This window comes from Mustelus asterias, chromosome 22 (genome assembly GCF_964213995.1).
Source record: "Mustelus asterias chromosome 22, sMusAst1.hap1.1, whole genome shotgun sequence".
Classification (NCBI taxonomy): domain Eukaryota; kingdom Metazoa; phylum Chordata; class Chondrichthyes; order Carcharhiniformes; family Triakidae; genus Mustelus; species Mustelus asterias.
Window position 1 is genome coordinate 19698501 of NC_135822.1, and position 15237 is coordinate 19713737.

The 15237-nt window shown below is 42.5% G+C and overlaps 1 protein-coding gene across 1 annotated transcript in view; it reads right to left on the reverse strand.

Annotated features, from left to right (window-relative positions):
- LOC144509884 (alpha-N-acetylgalactosaminidase) overlaps positions 1-14367 on the reverse strand; it is a 209548-nt gene extending 195181 nt beyond the window's left edge. The window contains exons 1-2 of the mRNA XM_078238828.1: positions 14075-14367; positions 4329-4438 (exon numbers count right to left, since the gene is read on the reverse strand). Of these exons, the coding sequence (XP_078094954.1) occupies positions 4329-4421 (93 nt within the window). The 5' untranslated portion in view covers positions 4422-4438; positions 14075-14367. The remainder of the gene's footprint in view (positions 1-4328; positions 4439-14074) is intronic.
- Positions 14368-15237: the final 870 nt, after the last annotated feature.

Consider the following 15237-nt stretch of genomic DNA (forward strand, 5'->3'; position numbering starts at 1 on the left):
CAATTAAACTCAGTAATCTCTGAATTATTCACACTTCATTAGTTACACTCAGGAGTTTCTGAATAATTCAAGTTTCATCACAATTACACTCATTGCATGTTACTTGTTTACCTGGACAATAGAATATTTAACAGAACAGGATGTTGTATATTACAATTAACAGGCAACCAACACTTATCAATACTCCAAGCAACAACTAAATAAACAGCACATAGCGAAGTGCCTTTTTTTAAACATGCTGTCAATGAATTGTCTGTAAATACAATGATCGCCTATGCAAAAGCATAGGTCTTGAAATTGTGGTGTGAGGTACTACAACATTTTGCTTGAATTACTATTATCATTGATATAAAATGTCTTGCTCCGGAATCTTAAAATGCTAAGTAAAAGTGTTCTAAAGTGTTAAGCAGTCATGTTCTATCATTCACTGTCTAATTTCAAGGCCATTTTGTTGTAACATTGTTTGACTGAATGGAGCAAAATTGAACAGTAAATTCCCAAATTTTAATTACAGATTAGCTTCTTTTATTTAATGAAAAAAAGTTACATTAGTTTCAGAAAGACTCAGACAGAACTTTATATTCTTTAACACAAGCAGACTGTAATACAGTCCATAAGCTTGTTTTACATGTTTCATAGTACTGCCTTTGTTAATGCATTATTTAAAATAACAGTTTATTGTGACCTTCTGGAGCAGGAAATGTATTCATTGTGCCAATAGACCAACTGGGTAACTCAGATTGAATGCCCACCTCTATGAGAATTCACACTTGGATTAGGACAATATCAATCTCAGCCTGTTACTAAGCAAAGAAACTGGACTTGAAGATGGCAATTTATAAAGGGAGAAAGGAGAAATAGGAAAAGGCAGAAAAAGCATCTTCTACTGACCAAACCAAGACCAGGGTCGGTGCTGGAACCACAACTTCTCACAACATACGCTTTGGAAGGAGGAACTGAAGGCACTGTTGCTAAGTTTGCAGATGATACAAAGATATGTAAAGGGACAGGTAGCATTGAGGAAGTGGGGGGTGGGGGCTGCAGAAGGACTTGGACAGGCTAGGAAAGTGAGCGAAGAAGTGGCAGATGGAATACAATATGGAAAAGGTTATGCACTTTGGAAGGAGGAATGGAGGCATAGACTATTTTCTAAATGGGGAAATGCTTAGGAAATCAGAAGCATAAAGGGACTTGGGAGTCCTTGTTCAAGATTCTCTTAAGGTTAACGTGCAGGTTCAGTCAGCAGTTAGGAAGGCAAATACAATGTTAGCATTCATGTCGAGAGGGCTAGAATATAAGAGCAGGGATGTACTTCTGAGGCTGGTCAGATCCCATTTGGAGTATTGTGAGCAGTTTTGGACCCCATATCTAAGGAAGAATGTGCTGGCCTTGGAAAGGGTCCAGAGGGGGTTCACAAGAATGATCCCTGGAATGAAGAGCTTGTCATATGAGGAACAGTTGAGGACTCTGGGTCTGTACTTGTTGGAGTTTAGAAGGATGAGGGGGGAATCTTATTGAAACTTACAGGATACTGCGAGGCCTGGATAGAGTGGATGTGGAGAGGATGTTTCCACTAGTAGGAAAAACTAGAACCAGAAGGCACAACCTCAGGCTAGAGGGACAATCCTTTAAAACAGAGATAAGGAGGAATTTCTTCAGCCAGAAAGTGGCAAATCTGTGGAACTCTTTGCTGCAGAAGGTTGTTGAGGCCAAGTCATTGAGTGTCTTTAAGACAGAGATAGATAGGTTCTTGATTAATAAGGGGATCAGGGGTTATGGAGAAAAGTCAGGAGAATGGGGATGAGAAAAATATCAGCCATGATTGAATGGCGGAGCAGACTCGATAGGCTAAGTGGCCTAATTCTGCTCCTATGTCTTATGGTCTAGGACAGAGCTTAATCACATCCACAAAGCTAGGCCAGATTTTAGCATGTCCCATCTGAGAACATTGAGCACAGAAGGCATAGTGATGACAGGGGGATTAAAATAATTTGGGAGATGAAATTGGTCAGGCAGTGAGCAGGATGGGGACAATGCAAACTTCACACCACAATTAGGTGGGTCCATTGTTTGATCTGAGCCAGAGAATCACCCGCAATGACTTTTCTTCCTGTTCCTCTACTATTCTCTCTGGTGACTCCAAAGGATCTATCCATGGCACTTCCAATATCTCATTTACCTGCCGCCCACCCCCCCCCCACCCCCCTCAGCAACATCATCTGATAATAGTGTTAGTTTCCACATGGAAACTCTCTCAAACCCTCCACTGTGCGCCAAACTATTCACAACCTCAGTATCATATCTGACCCTGAATTCATATCACTAAGACCTTCTACCTTCATTACATTGCCAGACTTAATCCCTGCATCAGTGACTTGCTGAAACCCTGGTATATGCCATTTTTCACTTGAGATATCATCATTTCAATGCAATCCTGGCCAGTCTGCTACGTTCTTCCCTTTGTAAACCTGAGATCATCCAAAACTCTACTGCCCATGTGCTAATGTGCACCATGTCCTGTTGTCCCATCACCCATATTTGTTGTCCAACACTAGCTCCTGGTTAAACAACACAACAATTTTAAGATTCTCGTCTTCAAATTCCTCCATGGCCCTGCCCCACCCTCTCTCTGAAATCTCCCTTAGCCCCACAACACTTCAAAACATATGCTCATCTAATTTTGGCCTCTTTAGCAAGCCCAATTCTAAAAGTTGCACTTTTAGTGGCCATATATTCGCTGTCAAAGTCCTAAGCTCTGGAATTCCCTCTTTGCTTCTCTTTCTTTGACACTGCTTAAAATCTACCTCTTTTCACAGAATCCCTACAGTGCAGAAGGAGTCCATTTGACCCATCGAGTCTGCACCGACCACAATCGCATCCAGGCCCTATTCCCATAACCCCTCATATTTACCCTGCTAATCCCCCTGACACTAGGGTTAATTTAGTACGGCCAATCAACCTAACCTGCACATCTTTGGACTGTGGGAGGAAACCGGAGCACGCGGAGGAAACCCACACAGACACAGGGAGAACGTGCAAACTCCACACAGACAGTGACCCGAGGCTGGGATTGAACGCAGGTCCCGAGCGCTGGTTTCTACCAAACTTTTGGCCATCTGTCCAAATTCTCCACATCAAATTTTGCTTTATAATGCTCCTGAAGCACTGTTATGTTAATTGTGCTTCGCAAATACAAGTTGTTGATGTTGATAGTGAATCAGCAGACAGTTATGCACCTTGCCTAAAATTATTTTCCATTGAAGTTAACAGGACTGTGAAAGGAGTTGGTGATTCATTCCCATTCATTCTGGGCTACCTTCTGAGACCAATTTCACCCTCTAAATCTTGCAAATATATTAAATATATAATTCCATATATTTTTCTGTATGATTAAAATTTGTAGGTTTTTATACAGGTTTGAGAGCCCACAGACCATCTAATGATAAAAAAAGAAATAGAGCGAGGCAGAAATACAGTAAATTGATCATTAAAGATTTATAGCAATTAATTTTATAGATGACATATATGCATTACAAAGTATTCGATGATGCAAAGGACAATATTTTTCAATATTTTAAAGGATCAAATGCATTGGAGTTGTTTGCAGATTCAATTTACTAGTATATAACTATATCAATTTACGGTGCTTATTCATTTGATGACTTAGTGGGTAAATGCGCTATATGATGTGTTGAATTAGCTAATCTTGGTTGAGGCAACAAATGTGGCATTAAAACTGGTCTCAGTGCACCTGGGCTATCGGAAGCAGTACTAAGCAGCCAAATTGCCACCTAGTTAAGCCATCCAAGGTATGAAGGGAGGTTGAAGAGCCTGGTATTGCCTAGTTTAGAAAAGAGACTCGGGAGACATAATATTGAAACTTTTTAGGTTAATGGATAAATATTCAAAAATGGGCCCTCCCATTGGCCTCACACCACTCCTCCATCTGTAGAATTTACATAGCCGACTAACATGTGGTGCATTGTTAGTGAGACAGGTGTCCAAAAATTGGAAGGCTGGTAACAGGCAACCTGTCTTTGGGCAACAGTTCATCTAAATTAGTGAAATGAGACCCGAGGCCCAATTTGGGTCAGGCATTGGACCTTCCAGTTGGATGTACCTTTGGTCATGTCCCTGCAATTGGGCCATAACAAATTTTAACTCGTGGTTATAGTCATTGTCTGTGCAGACAGGTCAGTTTGCTAGGACAAGCAAAGATTTATGAGACAGTTGCTTAAAATTTTGTCCCATATTGCTTAAATGAGGGAGGAAACTAAAACAGAGAAGAAACCACAGCAGACAGACATTTAAAGATTCCCAAGACCTACCTTCATTCGCTCTGGAAATTCCTTTGAGAAAGATGCATAAGTTTGTCCCCGGTTCCCAGCCCCAATTATAAGCACCTCCACACAACGAGGCATGGCTGCTGCAGTACAGTCTAAATACAAACAGAATAAGCATTTAATAGGAGGTAAATAAAGAATATTTTTCAAACAGTGAAATTCTATAATATTAGGCATCTGTGTAATTGCTACCCACCCTAAACCCTTCAATTAAGAGTGTGGGCAGGTGGCTTGTACCCAAAGCTTCACTGATTTCCTGGAGCACCTCCCCCTCTAATGTTTATTTCCTTGTGGTGAACCATCTGGCATTCACTTTGCATTTGTCCCCAATGTCATGGTCAAGATTGCAAACCTGGTGTGAAATTCAAAGACCATAAAGTAATCTTGATCTTAGCTGAAGTATTTCATAGTTACAGTCCAGTGCAAGTTATATAACACTCATCTGTGTTTAATATATATATTTATCAAGTCCCAGGGGGACCAATATCCTGGCGGGAAGGTTTGCTAAGCCTACTGGGGAAGAGTTTAAACTAGTATGGTTGGGGGGTGGGAATCAAATTGAAGTGACTGGGAGAGAGGAGGTTAGCTCACAAATAGAGAAAGTTTGCCGACAGTGTGAGAGGGAGGATAGGCAGGTGATAGAGAAGGGGAGCACTCAGACCGAAGGTTTGAGATGTGTCTATTTTAACGCAAGGAGTGTTGTGAACAAAGTGGATGAGCTTAGAGCGTGGATCACTACTTGGAAATATGATGTGGTGGCCATTACAGACACTTGGATGACTCAGGGACAGGACTGGTTACTTCAAGTGCCGGGTTTCAGATGTTTCAGAAGGGACAGGGAGGGAGGCAAAAGAGGTCAGGGAGTGGCACTGTTGATCAGAGATAGTGTCACGGCTGCAGAAAAGATGGACACCATGGAGGGGTTGTCTCTGTGGGTGGAGGTTAGGAACAGGAAGGGGTCAATAACTTTACTGGGTGTTTTCTATAGGCCGCCCAATAGTAACAGGGATGTTGAGGAGCAGATAGGGAAACAGATCCTGGAAAGGTGTAATAATAACAGAATTGTCGTGATGGGAGATTTTAATTTCCCAAATATTGATTGGAATCTCCCGAGAGTAAGGGGTGTAGATGGGGCGGAGTTTGTTAGGTGTGTTCAGGAGGGTTTTTTGACACAGTATGTAGCTAAGCCTACAAGAGGAGAGGCTGTACTTGATTTGGTATTGGGAAATGAACCTGGTCAGGTGTCAGATCTCTCAGTGGGAGAGCATTTTGGAGATAGTGATCATAATTCTATCTCCTTTACAATAGCATTGGAGAGAGATAGGATCAGACAAGTTAGAAAAGTGTTTAATTGGAGTAAACGGAATTATGAGGCTATCAGTCAGGAAATTAGAGGCTTAAATTGGAAAGAGGTTTTCTCAGGGAAATGTACGGAAGAAATGTGGCAAAGTTTCAGGGAATATTTGTCTGGAGTTCTGCATAGCAACGTTCCAATGAGACAGGGAAGTTATGGTAGGTTACAAGAACTGTGGTATACAAAGGCTGTAATGAATCTAGTCAAGAAGAAAAGAAAAGCTTACAAACGTTTCAGGGAGCTAGGTAACGTTAGAGATCTAGAAGAGTATACGGCTAATAGGAAGGATCTTAAGAAGGAAATTAGGAGAGCCAGAAGGGGTCATAAGAAGGCCTTGGCAGGCAGGATTAAGGAAAACCCCAAGGCATTCTACAAGTATGTGAAGAGCAAGAGGATAAGACGTGAAAGAATAGGACCTATCAAGTGTGACGGTGGGAAAGTTTGTATGGAACCGGAAGAAATAGCAGAGGTACTTAATGAATACTTTACTTCAGTATTCACTATGGAAAAGGATCTTGGTGGTTGTAGTGCAGACTTGCAGCGGACTGAAAAACTTGAGCATGTAGATATTAAGAAAGAGGATGTGTTGGAGCTTTTGAAAAGCATCAAGTTAGATAAGTCGCCGGGACCGGATGAGATGTACCCCAGGCTACTGTGGGAGGCGAAGGAGGAGATTGCTGAGCCTCTGGCGATGATCTTTGCATCATCAATGGAGACGGGAGAGGTTCCGGAGGATTGGAGGATTGCGGATGTTGTTCCTTTATTCAAGAAAGGGAGTAGAGATAGCCCTGGAAATTATAGACCAGTGAGTCTAACCTCAGTGGTTGGTAAGTTGATGGAGAAGATCCTGAGAGGCAGGATTTATGAACATTTGGAGAGGTATAATATGATTAAGAATAGTCAGCATCGCTTTGTCAAAGGCAGATCATGCCTTACGAGCCTGATTGAATTTTTTGAGGCTGTGACTAAACACATTGATGAAGGAAGAGCAGTAGATGTAGTATATATGGACTTCAGCAAGGCATTTGATAAGGTGCCCCATGTAAGGTTTATTGAGAAAGTGAGGGGGCATGGGATCCAAGGGGACATTGCTTTGTGGATCCAGAGCTGGCTTGCCCACAGAAGGCAAAGAGTGGTTATCGATGGGTCATATTCTGCATGGAGGTCGGTCACCAGTGGAGTGCCCCAGGGATCTGTTCTGGGACCCTTACTCTTTGTGATTTTTATAAATGACCTGGATGAGGAAGTGGAGGGATGGGTTGGTAAGTTTTCTGATGACACAAAGGTTGGAGGTGTTGTGGATAGTGTGGAGGGATGTCAGAAGTTGCAGCGAGACATTGATAGGATGCAAGACTGGGCGGAGAAGTGGCAGATGGAGTTCAACCCAGATAAGTGTTAGGTGGTTCATTTTGGCAGGTCAAATAGGATGGCGGAATATAATATTAATGGTAGGACTCTTGGCAGTATGGAAGATCAAAAGGATCTTGGGGTCCGAGTTCATAGGACGCTCAAAGCAGCTGTGCAGGTTGAGGCTGTGGTTAAGAAGGCGTATGGTGTACTGGCCTTCATCAATCGAGGAATTGAGTTTAGGAGTCATGAGATAATGTTGCAGCTATATAGGACCCTGGTCAGACCCCACTTGGAGTACTGTGCTCAGTTCTGGTCGCCTCATTACAGGAAGGATGTGGAAGCCATAGAAAGGGTGCAGAGGAGATTTACAAGGATGCTGCCTGGGTTGGGGAGCATGCTTTATGAGGATAGGTTGAGTGAGCTCGGCCTTTTCTCCTTGGAAAGACGAAGGATGAGGGGTGACCTGATAGAGGTGTACAAGATGTTGAGAGGTATTGATCGAGTGGACAGTCAGAGGCTTTTCCCTAGGGCTGAAATGGTTGCCACAAGAGGACACAGGTTTAAGGTGCTGGGGAGTAGGTACAGAGGAGATGTCGGGGTAAGTTTTTCACTCAGAGGGTGGTGGGTGCATGGAATGGGGCTGCCAGCAACGGTGGTGGAGGCGGATTCGATAGGGCCTTTTAAGAGACTTTTAGATAAGTACATGGAACTTAGTAACATAGAGGGTTATAGGTAAGCCTAGTAATCGCTAAGGTAGGGACATGTTTGGCACAACTTTGTGGGCTGAAGGGCCTGTATTGTGCTGTAGTTTTTCTATGTTTCTATGTAAGCCCAAACCCGTATATTAAATCAAAGTATGTAAATCTGCTTTAGAACTGCAAATCAACTTGTTTAGGTGGCCATAAAAATTGTTAGCCCACCCCAAAAAGTACCCAGTGTAGGGAGCTAATGTGTACTCCACAGCCTCTCTTCAATGAACATGCTAAAATGTAGCACTCGTAATCTGATACATTCGAACAAAGGAACTAAGGCAAGTTGAGAAGTAATTGCTAATTCTATCAATTTGCAGGTAACAAGCGAATCAAAAGAACAGCCAATGATGCAATTAACAAAACCAAGAATTTACAAAAACATTGTCCTTGACAAAACGATAAAACAAACTTTTCTTTAAAGTTTAAGGAATGCAGTACTGCAGTGGAAAAGGCAACACCTTCGCACAGACTTGAGATGCCCAAATGTGGCATTAAGCCACATTGAACAACAGAAAAACTTTTGACTTCTGGAACAAGCAGTAAGAAGTTACCCCTGAACCATGAGAGTAACAGTAGCAACTGTTCTAGGAAGAGCTGAATGATTGTATCAAGAGCTTTAAGGAACTTATCAAAATACTCATTAATACTGCAAGAGGAATTAAGGGCTATGGGGAGAGAGCGGGTAAATGGAGTTGAAATCAACCATGATTGAATGGTGGAGTGGACTCGATGGGCCGAATGGCCTTACTTCCGCTCCTATGTCTTATGGTCTTATGGTCTTAAGATCCTATTCAAATAAGATATTGTCATCCAATTCTGCACAGTAGGATTCTATGATTCTATAAATTTAAGCACGTACTTGTGATTATTTGCCAATAAAATTAAACAAACTGGCCAGCACGGTGACACAGTGGTTAACACTGCTGCCTCACAGTGCCAGGAGCCTGGGCTCAATTCCAGTCTTGGGTGACTGGAGTTTGCATGTTCTTCCCGTGTCGGTATGGGTTTCCTCCAGGTACTCTGGTTTCCTCCCACAGTTCAAAGATACTATACTCCTTATCCACCTATGACTATGTGGCCAAATTCCCCTCCAACTTGATTTTCAAGTTTGCAAATGACACCAGCATTGTGGGTCAGATCTTAAACAATGACGAGACACTGTACAGGAAAAAGATAGAGAATCTGGTGAACTGGTGCAATGACAATAATCTCTCCCTCAATGTCAACAAAACGAAGGAGATCGTCATCAACTTCAGGAAGTGTAGTGGAAGACATGCTCCTGTCTACATCAATGGGACGACGTAAAAATGGTCGAGAGCTTCATGTTTTTAGGTGTCCAGATCACCAACAACCTGTCCTGGTCCCTCCATGCCAACACTATCGTTAAGAAAGCCCAGCAACGCCTGTACTTTCTCAGAGACTAAGGGAATTTGACTTGTCCAGTACAGATCTCACCAACGTTTACAGATGCACCACAGAAAATATTTTCTGGTTGTGTCACAGCTTGGTATGGTTCCTACTCTGTCCAACACCGCAAGAAACTACAAAGGGTCGTGCACAGTTTTGGTTCCTTTATTTGAGAAAAGATGTATTGGCATTGGAGGCAGTTCAGAGGAGGTTCACTAGATTGATTCCAGACATGAGGGGTTTGCTGTATGAAAAGAGATTGAACAGTTTAGGCCTATACTCTCTGGAATTTAGAAGAATGAGGGGAGATCAAATTGAGGTATACATGATAAAAGGTATGGATAAAGGTGATGTGGAATAGATGCGTCCTCTTGTGGGGCATTCTAGGACAAGAGGTCACAGTCTTAGGATAAGGGGTAGCAAATTTGAAAAAACAGAGTTGAGGAGAAACTACTTCTCCCAAAGGTTTGTGAATCTGGAATTCACTACCCTAAAGTGCGGTGGATGCTGGGACAGTGAGTAAATTTAAGGAAGAGTTAGACAGACTTTTAATTGGTAATGGGTTGAAGGGTTATGGGAAGAAGGCAGGAAAATAGGGATGAGGAGCATATCAGCCATGATCGAATGGCGGAGCAGACTCGATGGGCCGAATGGCCTAATTGTGCTCCTTATGAACTTATGAAGCCCAGTCCATCAGTCAAACCAGTCTCCCACCCATTGACTTCGTCTACACTTCCCGCTGCCTTGGAAAAACAGCCAGCATAATTAAGGACTCCACATGCCCCAGACATACTCTCTTCCACCTTCTTCCGTCAGGGAAAAGATACAAAAGTCTGAAGACACGTACCAATCGACTCAAAAACAGCTTCTTCACTGCTATCAGACTTTTAAAAGTCTGACCTCGCATTAAGTTGATCTTTCTCTACAGCCTAGCTATAACTAACACTACATTCTCCACTTTCTCCTTTTCTTCTCTATGAATGGTATGCTTTGTCTGCAGCACGCAAGAAACAATATTTTTCACTGTATACTAATACATGTAACAATAATAAATCAAATCAAAAATGTGCAGGTTAGGTGGATTGGCCATGCTAAATTGTTCCTTAGTGTCGGGGGAATAGCAGCATAAATATGTAGGGCTATGAGAATAAGGATTGGGTGGGATGCTGTGTTGGAGAGTCAATGCTGACTCGATGGGCTGAATGGCCTCCTTCTGCACTGTAGGAATTCTATGATTCTATGAAACTGAAACAAGCACTCTGGCTTATTGTAAGCAAGAGCATAAATTATAGATATTGTATGCAGTAATATTGGGGAGATGACTAATCACAAGTTTGTTCATTCAACCTTCACTTTTATTTACTCTCACCAGAAGCATTTCAGTGATTTTCAGCATGGAACACCAAGAGGCAACAAAAGCTCCATCCACACTATGATCATCAATTTCAAATCATTTTGCTTCCTTTTTAAAATAAAAAGAAGCAGCTGACTACATTTGATCAAAATATCAAAATATTTCAACGAGTGAATAACTGCACTTCGGTAAACTAAAATGGAGGCAAAAATGTCTCAGAATGCAGTGGAGGTAGGGTCATAGAAACATAGAAAATGGAGTGGGCCATTTGGACCATTTCAGCCTGCTCCACCATTCAACAGGATCATGGCTGCTTCTTCAACTTAACACCATACTCCCACACCTCTCCCCACACCACTTGACACCTTTAAGAGTCTAGAAATATATCTATTTCCTTCTTAAATATATTCAGTAACTTGCCCTCCAAAGCGTTATGTGGTAGAGAATTCCCCATCTGAATGAATGAGTTTCTCCTCATCTTAGTTCTAAATGGCCTACCCCATATCCTGAGGGTATGGGGTAGGCCATTGTTCTGACTGCCAGCCAGAGGAAGCAACATCGCTGCTTCCATACGTCCAGCCCGCTCATATTTGCATATGTTTCCATGAGATCCCCTCTCACTCTTCTAAATTCCAGTGAATGCAAGCCCATTCGACCCAATCTCTCCTCATATCATGATCATGCCATCCTGGGAATCAGTCTGGTGAATCTTTGCTGCTCTCCCTCTATGGCAGGTATATTGTTTCTTGGATGGGGAGGCTGAGATTGCACACAGTGCTCCAGGTGTGGTCTTGCCAAGGCTGTGTGTGGCTATAGTAAGACATCCTTGCTCCTGGACTCAAATCCTCTTGTAATGAAGGCCAACATGCTGTTGGGTAATTGAACATTTTTAAGGCGGAGACAAATGGGCAGGCAAGGGAATAAAGGTTATTGGGAGAGATGGGAATGTAAAATTCAAAACATAAATCAGCCATGATCCTATTGAATGGCGGAACGGGCTGAATGGCCTACTTCATATACATATGTTAGGAGTTTGCACCAACTCTCCATCCAAGTAAGTCACACAGACCAAGAGAGTTCCATGTTCAATCGCTGGTCTGACCTGAGTTAGCGGAGGACAGCTAGGGCATTAGGTGGGCCATAACAAATGCCTAATAGTGCTCCCAGGTTATGAAGAAAAATCAGCAAGAGTTCTCACATGTACAGATATAGGGACAAGGCTAGTACTTGGCAGTGATGCTGTCCATACCTTGCCAACACTTTGTCAAAAATATGTCAGTGGTCACCTGGAAAGGAAATCAGCATATCCAGTCCCTTACAAAACTATATACTTATTAGCAAGGAGGTGAAATCTTCAGAATAGTTTTTAAAAAAAGACATTTAGGTGAAGCAAACAAAGCCTCTACATAAACAAGTGTTTGGTCCATTTCCTTGGAATCTGCAGCACAATGGGGGTTAAAATGTGCACAAGAGACCTTGTGGGACCCTGAGGGGCAAAAATCTGGGTGGATTCAGAAATGTTGACCATCTGTGCAGAAGAGGAAGCAAACCAATTTTCTCAACTGTGTCATAGCATTCTCTGAAACATGTATCCCAAATAAAAGGAAGCCTGACTTTCTGTGACATCACTATCACCAAGAGCCCCACTACCAAAATCTTGATGGTCAGCTTAACCAGAAATTCAATGGGTACGGCCAGATCTACATGACTACAAAAGCAGTGCAGTAACGGGATACTTTGCAACATGTGACTCCTCTAAAAAGAAGTATTGTGGGTGCTGGAAATCTGAAATAAAAACAGAAAATGCTAGATAAACACAGCAGGTCTGACAATATCTATGGAAAGAGAAAAAGAGTTAATGTTTTAAGTCCAAATGACCTTTCTGTAGGACAGTTCTGTAGAAGGGTCACTTGAACTCAAAATATTAATTCTGTTTCTCTTCACAGATGCTCCATTCTTAAAGTTACAAAGCCAATGTGCAGAGTGGAGCGGGCAGACCGGAATCCACCTCCTTGCTTGCTCCAAAAACCAAATTCAAGTTGAATCAATTCATGGTCACCACAGGAGAGACAAACAAGATCCAAGCTGACAAGAAACAGCACTGCACCTGATCTGGAGTTTGATTTTAATTTTTTTTTACTCCATTCTTAAGGCTACAAAGCCGATGTGTAGAGGGACCAGGCAAGCCCAAATCCATCTCTTTGCTTGCCCCCAAAATGCCAGACCTGAGTTTATTCAGCATTTTTTTGTTTTTATGTGACTCCTCTTCTGACTCGCCCCTCCCCTCCCCTCAAAATGCTTGTCGTCATCCACAGGACTCGAATCAATGTGGTGGCTCACTCGCCCTTGTGTGGATAAGTGCAGCCATAACACTCAAAAAATTCAACTCACTTGAATGGTACCCTTGCTCCTTACTGGGTTCTGAGATAAATGAGGGGTGGCAGCCCTCTTTGCAAATTCACACAGCGAGCCATTAGCATGGCTATTAAATGTGAACAAGCGTTTTAACCATATACTTCACAACTTGATTTAATCTGATGGTGTCCTTTTCAGTTTCGGTCACTGGGTAATGATTAAAAGGAACTCTGGGAATTTCCCCACTCAATTGAGGCAAACTGTAACACCTCATCTTAGATTATCTACCACTCAGTGACTGAGATCTAATGTGGAATCTAAAGAAGAAGGCTCCCCAGTTAGGTTCATTTAGTTCATCCAGCGAGGAATCAGATTCTCTCTGCTCGATGTTAAATTAACTGATGTTAACCTGGTAAGATAGAATGGGTGCTATAATTGGCCTCAGAACCAAGATGATCAGCAAGGGTTCCTGCTGCTGATTGCTATCCCCTGGTGGAGATTGAATGATTAGCTTCAAGGTTCAGATGTATTAAGAGCTGCGATTAAATCACTTGCGAACAACCAGGCTTGGATTCTCCTGTCTCAAATCTGCCGAGTAAGAGTTTTAATAACACTAGGTTAAAGTCCAACGGGTTTATTTCGTAGCAAATACCATTAGCTTTCGGGAGCGCTGCTCCTTTGTCAGATGGAGTGAAAATCTGCTCTCAAACAGGGCACAGAGAGTCAGGGCACAGGTGTCTCTGTGCCCTGTTTGAGAGCAGATTTCCACTCCATCTGACGAAGGAGCAGCGCTTCGAAAGCTAATGGTATTTGCTACCAAATAAACCTGTTGGACTTTAACCTGGTGTTGTTAAAACTCTTACCGTGTTTACCCCAGTCCAACGCCGGCATCTCCACATCAAATCTGCCGAGACAGTGAAGGAAATCGGGCAGTCAGCTGGACAACCGCCTTCCATTCCACACCGCCTGGAATGCCTCCCGCTGCAACGTGGGGGAATGGTGCTCAGCCTCCCGTCGTTTTATTATTGCCACTCCGAACTGCATTGTGAAAGTTGGTGCTGTGCGTCGGTGTCGAAGAAAATGTCTAAAGACGACAGATTGAAGACGGAACCGAGTAGAAGTCTCCCCGCCTACCAATTTGTCCTGACTGATGGCTTACCTACTCAAAGCATCAGGCTCTTGTGGCCTCGACTTCTTCAGGTGCAGCAACGCTTGAAGTTTTGTAGAGGTTACTTGCGTGATACTGGACCAGAGCAGTGTCAAAGTCTACCTCTGGCCCGACCTTATTTGTATCTGCTACCCGGAACAACCGATAGGAAAGGGACAATGTTCAGATATGAATTATGACAATTTGGGTTATTTACTGGAGGATATCCACCAAGCGAGAAATTGTACACCAACACATAACTCTGAGGAAGGGAAAGTAGCAGACAGAAAATTTTATTCAATAGAGCAGAGGAAATATTTATGACCATCGGGAGTAACTGTTGACTCTAAGCAAATGTGCACAATAAAGCAAATATGCGCAACAGAGCCAACTAGCGGCAACATCTCCACAGTGCAGATTTCTCCTCAAATTGCAAGAGGCGATTCGGGGTAGTTTTTCAGGTTGTCAGATAGAATATTCTAACACTACAGTTGCAAATACCTCAAAACCACAAGGACCTTGCATGGTGACTGAGCTATTCCAATGCTCTGAGTGATAACATACAGATCATGAAGGTCTCGGAGGTCAGATCTATGTCGCTGAAGTGCTGTCGCTAAGAGGGAAATTCTATTAACATGGATTGCTAAACTCCCTTCCTGTATTTTAACAAATTCGTAGCATTAGATCTCTGATCGTGCCACTTTCTGTCACAGCCCCAAGTTGCTCATTATTACTTCATTTCAATCTTCCTGCAGGAGAGCAGGCGGAGAATCCACAGAGTAACAAGAGAGGGGGCATTCCAACATCATTTGGATACAAGGCAAGAGGAAATACTGCCCAGTTTTGCAGAAAATACTGAACTTGTAGGGTTGGTGGATAATTCTAATTACCAAGGAATCTGTAAGAGAATATTTATAAGGTGACGGAATAGGAAATTAAGTGTCAGGTGAGATTCAATATTAGCAAGTGAGGTGGCACACAGTTTGGTTTTTTAAAAAAATGAAATAATTATACTTTGAGGAAACTGGATAATGTGCAAAAGTTCGTGATTCAAGCTTGTAAGAAATTAAAAACAACACCTTTTACTTTAAAAAAAGCTGATGCATTACTTATTTTATGGCAAGAGGTATTAGAGTCTTGATTTTTAACTCCCATTCTGAACAAGGATGAGAGCA